Source organism: Brassica napus, unplaced genomic scaffold (assembly GCF_020379485.1).
Source record: "Brassica napus cultivar Da-Ae unplaced genomic scaffold, Da-Ae ScsIHWf_46;HRSCAF=85, whole genome shotgun sequence".
Taxonomy (NCBI): domain Eukaryota; kingdom Viridiplantae; phylum Streptophyta; class Magnoliopsida; order Brassicales; family Brassicaceae; genus Brassica; species Brassica napus.
This window is the reverse complement of record NW_026016544.1, coordinates 54,671-65,549: the sequence shown is the minus strand read 5'-3', so window position 1 is coordinate 65,549 and position 10,879 is coordinate 54,671. Positions and strand designations below refer to the sequence as shown.

The window sequence follows — 10,879 nt, the reverse complement described above, 5'->3', positions numbered from 1 at the left end:
TAGTTACTTGAGACTCTCACGTGGTATTAACTGAACTTTTTGACCTGATGAGTTTTTTGGATGCTTCTCAGTCAGGTACTACTACTACTAATAGTCTTGTGATTCGGGGTCGAAATTTATCTTTGTAATTGAGCTTATTGCATATGAGTCCAGAGCTAACACTAGCAAAGTTCAGGTCCAATTAACACTGGAAAGACTTACGTATGTGACTTGTGTGAGGGAATAGAATCTCTTTTTGTCCCTGTACATGTTTAGGGGACGCTGAGAGATCAGATTACACACCCTCTAGGCAGAGAAAGGAGGCGACAAAACTGACGTGTGTTTGGAGTGATGTTCACTAATAAGACCAGCGCCAAAGAAAACTTTGACACTTAAGTATTAAAGGACATGGTGATGTGAACCAAAAGAACACTTCAAATTCATTACAAGGAGGAGGAGGAGGCTGTTCTTGTTTAATTGAAAAATTAAGAAACTTGTGAAGCAAACAAAAGAACGGATCAAGAAAGTTTTTTTTTTTGGTTCTTTAATCATACCCAGCCTTAAATTTTTGTGACATCAAGACAAGTATCGATCAGTAAAGCGGAAAATAAGGATAAATACTTTTGGAATGTATATTTAAATAGATTCAAAAAAAAACGAAGGCCAACAAGAAATCAAATGAAACAGCATAATTTTATTACACTTGATATTGAATACCAGATGAAAGGATACGTTTACCTTTGGAGTCTAGCTTTGGTGGGAACCAAAAAGGGCCTGGGAAAGCTAGGTCTCCACCCCTCTCTTTCCAATCATCATCCATGCAACTTATTCCAAAACTCGTGTCGCTTAAATGATAGATGCAGTTTGGTCTCTTGTCATTTAAACAAGATGCCGGGAGACAAAAAGATTCAGCCTTAGAGATGAAAATGCACTCACCTCCAAAGTCTTTAGTATATTCAGCGTTTCCTTCCTCGTCTATTCTCAACACAAGGAATAGGTCCAATTCACTTCTCCCGTCTTGTGGGTTAATATCTTTAGACCATTTCACCAGAAACGTCTCACCTGTGTGTGACGACTCCACCAAGTAGTGCTCCATCCTGCATGACCAGTCCGAGTGCTTCCAGTCGAACTTTCTCAGAAACTCTTTCTCGATAAACGTACCCGTGCTCTTTACATACAGATCTTCAAACACGCGTTGTTTCGGGTACGACAGCATCTGAATCTTTGGTTCGTTCACGTGTCTCCCAAGATCACACGATGCTGTGTAGTTTCCTCCAGCAGCGGGCATGGAGAACATGCCATCTCTCTTGGAGTACATTACATGGGAGGAGAAGAAGCTGGGGTCTGTGATTCTGATGTTGCTCCACTTGCAATCTCCCTGAGAAGGCCTACACAAGCTTAGCTGAGGTCCCAAGAACTTGACAGCCACGATGCAGTCTTCATCCTCTGGGAGGAGGAAGAGGACATTGCTATGTTGGTTACGATTTGGGTTTGGCAATGAGGCAGAGTTACAAGAGGAGGCAGAGGAATGCGTTTTGGGTCTGTATACGACGCATAGGGGTCGAAGTCATCTTGAAGACGAATGATCCCATTTTTCAAAGTTGCTACCCAGCCGTGGGATGCTCCTATGGTGGTTCCCATCCCCTTTGCTAACTCCATAGGCACCTTCTTTTGTGTGCAGTCGATCAATTTATCAACATAGCTGTAGATAGCTAGATATCCAACGTCGCCGTCTCTCACAGTAGTTCCACAAGGTTTAACCTTAAAGATGCAATTAGAGAAGCTCCGAGAAGAAGCTGCTGTGAGGTGGCTTACTCCAAAGGATGGCTTGAGCCGCCTGAGATGATGAGACATGGCTGCTTCTTCTTTTTACTCCTTCATACGTTAAATATATAAACCCTTGGACCTCCAAGTCTGATTTTCCTATTACTACTCTACTAACAATCAAAGTGAATATTCCTTTCATTCCATATATATTGATTGAATCATATTTTTTAAGGGAAATAATTTAATCAAATTAATTACATTCTATTTCCTCCAAATCAAACGAAATCAGTAACATGGATGGAAGCGTTCTATTTCTGCGGAGAAAGAATCGAGAAACTACATACCATATAATCTGTGGTACAAGAGGTATTCGCATAAGGTTCTAATAGCTTTTGGCTTTATTATTGTTTTAAAACTACGCAAGTGTCTTGCTGAGTCTACTCTGCTGTCTGCTCGATAGAACGTAGCTCCCAGTTTCCTTCTCCATCAATCAGCCTTAGCTCCAAGGAGTGGAACGGGATCAGAGCCGGACGCTGACGTTTTTGTGAGAAGAAGAAATAGTGAGATTTTGGTTGGTCATGTGGCCTCATGGTAATGAGTGAATGGGCAACAAAAAAGAACTTACTTGTGATGAGGTTATGAAAGTAACTCCCATGTCTTTTGCAACCCTGTAGAGCTGTTCCTCAACATCTACACTCGTCGCGCTGCAAAACCCAAAAGAGCAGATATAAGTGAGAAAAAAATGATGATTGCAAACTTCATTATATAGGAGAAGAAGACTCTGATCATTTTACTTGGTGCATTCATCAAGGATTCCAAACTTGGGTCTGTGAAAGAACAAACGTGCCTACAATACAAAAACTCAGATTATTCACGTTAATCATAAAGCTGTATATGTCTGGTTGTTGCCTCTACAGAAGACTTACCATGCCTAGCCTCTGTTGCTCTCCAAGAGATAATATGTCTTCCCAGTTGGTTGTAGCATCCCAACCACTTTCATCTCTTTCCAATAGATAAACTAATCGAACATTCTCCAGGATGGTTTTCAAATGAACGTCCAGAATGCTTCCAGCTTCAGCTGAGGTTTCTCCTGTTACTTGCAACATTATAGCATGAGAGATGGGAAGATCATCAATTAGCTCTACAGATTATGTGCAGAGAGTATTGATTTGAGAATCAAACCGACCTTTTGAAGTAAATGACTTACCATTGGTGTACAACTTTGCTGCCCTGTTCTCTGCTTCTTCTTTAGATAGAGGATATATAATCTGATCTCTCAGCGTCCCTAAACATGTATAAGGTCGCTGAGGGACAAAAAAGATGCCATTCCCTGACCCAAGTTCCTTGATGTCCAATGATGGTTTGGAAAGTCTTCCACATACAGTGGGCCAGATATCTCTAAGGACTCTAAATACAGAAGTCTTTCCACTACCATTTGGACCTGAATTTTTTTTGCTAGTGTTAGCTCTGGCACTCATGCAATAAGTTCAATGACAAAGAATAATTTCACTAACCTGTGACGAGGAGGCTTTTCCCTGAAACTATTTCGCATGACAACTTGCTTGCCATCAACTTCTGAGCTGGGGTAATGATGTCCACCTCTGAAAAGGAAATTCGATCTTGAGAATCCAAACGGCTTCTGTGATTATCTGAGCTAGCACCTGAAAACAGTTAAACAAAACGAATATGATCAACGGACGTTCTCTATAGCATATGTCTATGCCTAATAATAAGAAGTGTGAACATATATATATATATATAAATATATATATGCTCTTAGTACCTGACTGAGAAGCCTCCAAAAACTCATCGAGCTCAAAAATTCTGTTAATACCACCGGAGAGCTCAAGGAACTTCTTGTGTAGTTCAAGAATATCACCAAACGCCATAAAACTTTGAGACACGACGGAAGCTAGATACCGCAATGCATGTGCCAATTCACCTAGTATGAAAGACGTCATGCAAGAAAGCCTTATATAGAGAAAATTTACAAAATTAATTGGTTCACGTCGAAAAGTGTGACAGATCTTCACCTTGAGTGGAGACAAGTGCTCTGTCTCCCTTGTGTTCTAGGGCATACAACAAACTCAATCCCCAAGTCACATTATTGGGAAGTTGCTTTGTCACGAAATCATCAAGTATGCCATACACCCATTTCTTCTTCAAGAGCATGAGAGAGTGGTCCAGTAGTGCCCTGAACTTTGTGTCAACCATCTGCTCCATGAAAAATCAACAAACATAAGGGCAGATTCACCTATAAGACGTGTTAAAGCTCTACGCATTTAGCATGAAAAGGCCATCATCACATAAAAACTGAGAATCTTTATTGGCTTTCACTTCTAGTAGCTCTGCTTCACAATTAGATTGACCAAAATCCAACGACTATAGCTTCAGAAGTTACGACACTTACAGCTTTTTCTCGAGCTCCACCTCCAAAGAATGCAATGGATTCAGCATGCGTGTTCAGCCTCTCGTGCATAAACCTACATAAGCATGAAGAAGTTGGTCCAGGTAGTCGTTATAACGCAATCATCTGCAAAGTGGAAGAAACGTAAAAAACTCTTACCTAAACTTCCCCTCGAGTTGCTGTTCTTCACCGGCTAGATCACCAAAATCGGGAGCAATACGTCTCAGAAAACCCAGACCAAGTAACATGTACGTGTAAAGTATGGCAACTCCTCTCTGTCCAGTCAATAGCTTCATCCTCCAGGTAAACCTTCAATTCAATTTTTTTTTGGCGTTATTTATATTTCAAACCAATTAAGAAGCATGAAACAAATATCAGGAAAACAATCCAAGAAAATGTACTTACCAAAGAATGTCAACCGATGGCTTTACCATTCCAGTAAGAAGTCCAGACAAGTCATGGGTTAATTTTTCCAGGTCACGAGTGAGTCTTTGGTCCGCATCAATACTATTGCCTGACATGTGGAAGACCTGAAAAGAAGATATGAACCCAATGAGTTCCTAAGTGTCTCTAAATTTGCAACATCAATTTAAAAGAAAAGAACAATAAACAGCCTCTATGAAGCATAGAACTAGTAATTTGTAAGGATTGGTAATCTCAGCATATTTCTTACATTTGTAAGGATATTTCTTTTAGCCTTTAATTCAAGTTGCACTGAATAACTCAAGTTCAGTCATAATTCACAGTTCATAAATCATGTTAGCATAGTATCTTTGAACGTTAAAGATTTGACCTAACCTTGTAAAACGCATTATTTCTCAAGTAATTCCGTAGCAGATGTTGAGTCAAGCGAATCCTCCACCCTAGAGCTAGTCTTTGCGTTAGATGTCTGAAGAAAATGTAACAAAAAAGGTTAGGTGAAACCACATAAGCACGGGGTTCCTCAACTGTAACTAATAATCAAACAAAAACTAATTTCATAAGACGACAAAAAGAAAAAGAAAAAAAAAAGCACAATGAGGTTTTAAACATGCATAAAAACTAAAAAGGAAAGATTACTTTAATGAAGGAGCAATGACAGAAGATGCACCACTTTGGAGAACACTCAAGCCAATCAGACGAACAAAGGCTGCCTTATCTTGCTCCAAGACATACTTCACAGTGGTCCCTGAAAAATCACGTGCGGTTGTTAGAAAAAGGAGCCCTATCAATAAAACTAATCAGGTAAGAGATCGGAGTATGTTTACCATTCAACGATGCTATTCGGTCAGAGATCAGGGTTCTTGAGACGACAAGGCAAGCAACCAAAAGCAGCTGTCCTCCTTGTTTGTCAAATAGAGTGGGTATCTGAAACGTAACAATGAAGTGGTCAGATACTTTTAGCATTAATGTGGGACGAATAGCCAAGCGGAACAAATAGTGGAGCTTCCACGGAAGCTAAGGAAATGCACTGACATGCGTATGTATCTTTTTGCTAGATTAACAAAATATGTTACAAGTGTTTTTCTCATAAATTTCACAGTAATAACCGAAGCTCACCAATGTGTTCAACATTGCAGCTACTCTTAGTGGCAACGCCCTTGGGGATGTTCGAGGTTGAGGAAAACGAGGCAACACAACACTTTTATCAACAACAGGCGATTTTTCGATTAACTGCGTCGAGTACGGCTGAGCCTTTGAATTAGTTTTGGCAGATTCCTACATAGCACCAAGTAACAAGGTTACAACCACCAAAAAAGCACCTCTCAACGAAGATTAAAAAATATTCATGAGCTTCTGAAGACCTTTCTAGCTGCGGCAAACGCTCGTTGAACAACCATCGCATCATTTTGCCGATTAGTATCTGAAATTTGCACTGAATCAACTCCAGCGTCCGTCAGAAGTACAGAGTCGTCCCTGAAAGTTAGTCATTTTAAATTATAGATGCAAGAATCCTCAGAAATATGGTTAAGAAACAATTCAAACCTCTTGTAGTGAACATTCCATCCACCTTCACCGTCTAATGACAGAATGACATCATGGAATGCAACAAGGGCTGGACGATGGGATATTGTTATGCAAGAAGTTCCCATAGCTCGAACCTTAGCAGCAAAACGTTCTTCCATATCAGTTGTCACAGCACTTGTGCATTCATCAAGAATTGCAAATTTGGGTTTGTGATAGAACAGTCTGGCCATTCCCAATCTCTGTTGCTCTCCAAGAGATAATTCATCACCCCAGTTAACCTCTCTGTCTGGTTGGTATCGATCCAATAAATATTCTAGGTCGACCTATAAGTAGCAGTCAAAGAAATAAGCAAGACGCACAATTGACAGAAAACGAACTTAAACCACACAAACTATTCTCCTAGAGAATAGAGAAACTAGGATACCAACATTTTTCAATAGCTCCACCATCCCCGTTTCAGTGAGTGGTACAGACTCTTGATCAGAAGTAAGAGGATATATTAACTGGTCACGAAGTGTTCCTACTGCCATATACGGCCGCTGAGGGACATAGAAGATCTCCTTGTTAAGATCAGAACCAACTCCTGGCTTCACAATATGCCCAGACACCAGGGGCCATAGACCTCCTAATACTCGGAAAAGGGAACTCTTGCCACTTCCGTTAGGACCTAATGATACATATTGATTAATAAACAATAAAATGGGAGAATAATGATAATATCAGGCAAGCCGACCAACATAACATAAATTAAAGTAACAAAAATTTGAAAACCAGGATTCTAAAAAACTCCAGTAAATCAATCCCAGAAAATGACGTGCAGACACAACATTCCACTAAGGCCCTCATTGTTGAACTGAACATGAAAGAATCGTCTATAACTAGGCATGGCAAATCTAATTTTGGCAAAGGTTAGATTGCTATCCCTTCCCCCTTCCAGGGTACAAGAATGATTGCTTCTTCCAGAATAGTACTTCACATTCACATTCCCATTTTTTTATTTCCTTCATAAGGACAACAAGGGTACTACTTTTCTCCTCGTCTCAAGAATCATAGAACAATATTTTTGTACTGAGAATAATTGACGGTTTGCCAAAATAGGCCATGAAAAGGGAAATCGATGGTTCACCTGTAATCAGAAGATTAGACCCTTGCTCAACTCGAAGGGTGAGATCCTCCACCAAAACATTTCCCGTTGGAGTAACAACCTGAAGTAAGCGACATTAAGAACACATCATTTTGGGAAAGGATTACCAGTAACATGAATCTATGTTCCACCTACCTTGACACCGGAAAACTCAACATAGTTAGCTTCACTTAGGTAATTTCTGCTTCTATTTCTCTGGAAAGATATTTTATCATCGCCACTGAGTTCTCTCGAGACAGCCATCAACTCATGGATTCGGTCAGCATAACCACTGTTGGAAGTAAAGACATTTCAATAATTAAAAAGCGTAGCCACCACTACTGATGGGTGTAAAAGTAAATTTAACTATTCCTCTCTCCTCCGTATATGATTTCACCAATAGCGCAAAATCAAACACCCAGACTTATTTTTTGAATCAGAAATCTTTTTCATCCTTTGCCAATGTTTTTCAGGGGGCTACCAACTGAACTCGTACTATTTCTCTTAAACGCGAAAGAAACAGATACACGACGTTTACCATCTGAGCGTCTAGCAAAAGATCTAACATAAAGAATTACCTGAGTCGGCTGAGCCGCCTGGAGCTTATAGAAAGTGTTCCCAACGCCTGAAAGAGAGAAATAATGACACTGGTGTGATATCTTATATTGCTTAGCATCTCGGCTCTCCCTAGTGTCGAGTCATCAGGTCTTAGATTCCCAGAGAAGAATGGTTCTATAATCAGAATAACAGCAACTGTTGCACCAAGATACTTCAGCAGGAAATCTTGGATCATGCCAAACCACCAGTGATCATGAAGCACGACACTCATATGGCTAACAAGGTTCTTGAACTTTCGTTGTATGTGAGATTCTTCCCTGGTTTCCCCACCATAGAATGCTATGCTTTCCGAATGTGTCCTCAAGCGTGAATGAAGTTTCCGGTACTCCCCTTCCAACTGCTGCTCTTTGGACATCAATTTCCCAAAAGAAGGAGAAAAGTTCCTTATCGCAGTACCAGCTCCTAGTACATATGCCTACACAACAATTGTTGAGGTTAGTACATAAACATCAGATCGAAAGAACTGTACTGTGAACGGATATAAGGCAAAGCAGCATAAATGGCTCAACGGAAAGTCATTCTTGTAAACGTATAAGGTTAAACAAGAATCACCAGTATCCAGAAGATGTATTTTGGACTAGCATATGAGCACAGACGCCATGCATACAATATCCCATCAGTAACTGCCGTCAAATCATCCTGAATAAGTTCGCTCAACTCAGAGGAGAATCTTGGTACATCGCTGGCAATTCGTTGCTCGGGATGCGTAATCCGACCATCCACATGTGATATTTTATAGTATACCATATTCTGAAACAATAATAAAGGAAGACTAAAGTGATGTCCAGCAGAAAGAAGTATAAAGAAATGGTAGAGGAGACGGCAATGGCTACCTCAAAATAATGTGAATGGATAAGTTTCGTCAATATCTTTCTGAATCGCAAACTCAAGGCCCCAGTTATGTACTTTGATGTAGAGTGCATAGTGGAAAGCATGAAACACAACATAATATTCTCGGTGATAAGACGTAGAAACAATGGCGCACGCCTTAAGAAAGCAGCACGGAATAGGAAACCTTGAACTTTCGCCAATCTATTGCTCAAAGCAGTTCTGAAAACCTGCATTTTGTAAAATAACGGATTAGAAAGAGTACTAAGCTCGCACCAATAAGATAATAAGAATTTTCCAAGCTCTTGGCCATAAACTTGAGACATCCGGAATTCTATAACATTGAAGCAACAGTTCGTACACGAAGATAACACAAGTATTGAGAGGAAATGCATACCACAGTGCCCACAAGTGCGAGAAGATCCCTGGCACCCATTTTCCCCATCTGGGAGAGAAGAATAGCAGTCAGAACCTGAAGAGACTTCAATCCTCCTCCTTTCTTCTTTTCGCGGTTTTCTTATCGTTTCCAGTCATCTTTTCCAACGCCTCATCATCATCACTACGACCATTGCATTGACGCGAAGAACCAAGCCTCCGGGAGCTGATCCTTGATTTCAAGTAAACAGCAGCCCCACCGGCAGCTACAATCCCAGCCGCAAGCAGTATAGATTTCCTATAGAGAATTTAACAGAGTAGGCGAGCAATTAAAAAAAATAACTAATGAGCACAGAGCAAAAAAAACAGTATGAATGCTAATCCCCAAGAACATCACAAGAATAAGCAAAGCAATAACTTTTTTCACTAAAAATACAAATTCAGAGGAAAGTAAAAAGTTACCGTCTTGAAGCTACAAGACCACGACCACGCTCAGTTAACTGCAATAGCTGGAGAGAAGGCATGGCTGGAATGGAATGGAATTGAATTGAATTCTCCAAAACCAAAAACTAGGTTCTTCTTCTTCTTCTTGATAACAAGTGTCCACAACACCTGAAACGACCAAGGTTATGAACAACTAAACAATAACAAGTATAACGCAAAGTAACCACTAGATTATAACGCTTGAGTAAAAAGAAGAAAGCTGTATTAAAAAGAAATGTGATTTACGCACAAAACACCAACAACAAACAAACAAACAAAAAAAAAAACAATGAAAATGAAAATGAGATTCTGTAAAGTAACACGCGTAACAAGAAGAGCAACAAAGAACAAAAACGTTTTAAGAACCCAACGAAACAGCTGGTTCAAAACTTTCGAATCATCGAAAAAATTGAATCAATCTAATCGCCCACTGAATCAATAAAGCGAGATAATCACAAATAGCTTGTAAAAGAACAAATATAAAAAAACGGATTCAATTCGAATATAAATTTCTAATTAACAGCTAACGATCGCGACGAATTAGCCAATCCATGACTAATTACCTCAGCATCAGAGATTCAACCAACCAACGAATCTCTTCACCGGAACAAACAAAAATTGCAGCGAAATCGCTCGAATCTCTGGCTCCGTGACCAACGAGACGTAAACAGTCGACCGCAACGGAACTCCTCAAATCGAGATAGAGAAGAGCGAGCGAGCGGAGCCCAAACTGGGGAAGAGGAGAAGATGATGACGATTCTTCACACGTGTGAATAGTATTAATCTTTCACTCGTGTCTTTTTTTTTTTTTTTTTTTGTCAACGTGTCGTTTTTATTTTTTTCCCCTCTTTTGTCGATTTCGTTACGAATTAATAAATTTATTTGAGATTGATTTTTTTATTACGATATATATGCATGTAACTTGTTGAATCCTATGGACCTACGCCCATTCTCTGTTTGGTAAGATTGTCTTCCCCGGAAAGGAAAATGTGATTGGGAGTGTAATCTTTGATATGATATTGACATATTAACTTACGTAGAGAGATTAAGTGCTATGTTTCCTCTGATAATTGGAGTAATGGAGTGTAATCATTCACTGATATGATATAGACATTTTAACTACAGAAATCCTATTTTTATTTAATTCTTTTGGAAAGAAAGGTTAAGAAGATTCATTCGAAATTACAAAGGACATGCCAAGTTTGCAAAAAATCATGAGAGAGTTACATTGAAAGACACAATACGACTTTGTTTAACACTGAGACACACAATAGCAAGTTGACACATATTCTCTATACAGCTGTCATTTTTTGTACAGAAATACCCATGTTTTTGGTCTAAAGAGAAGTATA

The 10,879-nt window shown here is 39.6% G+C and overlaps 1 protein-coding gene and 1 pseudogene across 1 annotated transcript; both read right to left on the bottom strand.

Moving 5' to 3' along the window:
* Window positions 1–676: 676 nt before the first annotated feature.
* LOC125604139 lies at window positions 677–1,833 on the bottom strand. Its single transcript, XM_048774693.1, has 2 exons — window positions 1,492–1,833; window positions 677–1,381 (listed from the first exon to the last, which is right to left on the bottom strand). The coding sequence occupies exons 1-2, from the start codon at window positions 1,831–1,833 to the stop codon at window positions 677–679; spliced, it is 1,047 nt and encodes a 348-aa protein (XP_048630650.1).
* A 153-nt stretch (window positions 1,834–1,986) lies between these two features.
* On the bottom strand, window positions 1,987–10,306 carry LOC125604140 (annotated as a pseudogene).
* Between the last annotated feature and the right edge of the window lie 573 nt (window positions 10,307–10,879).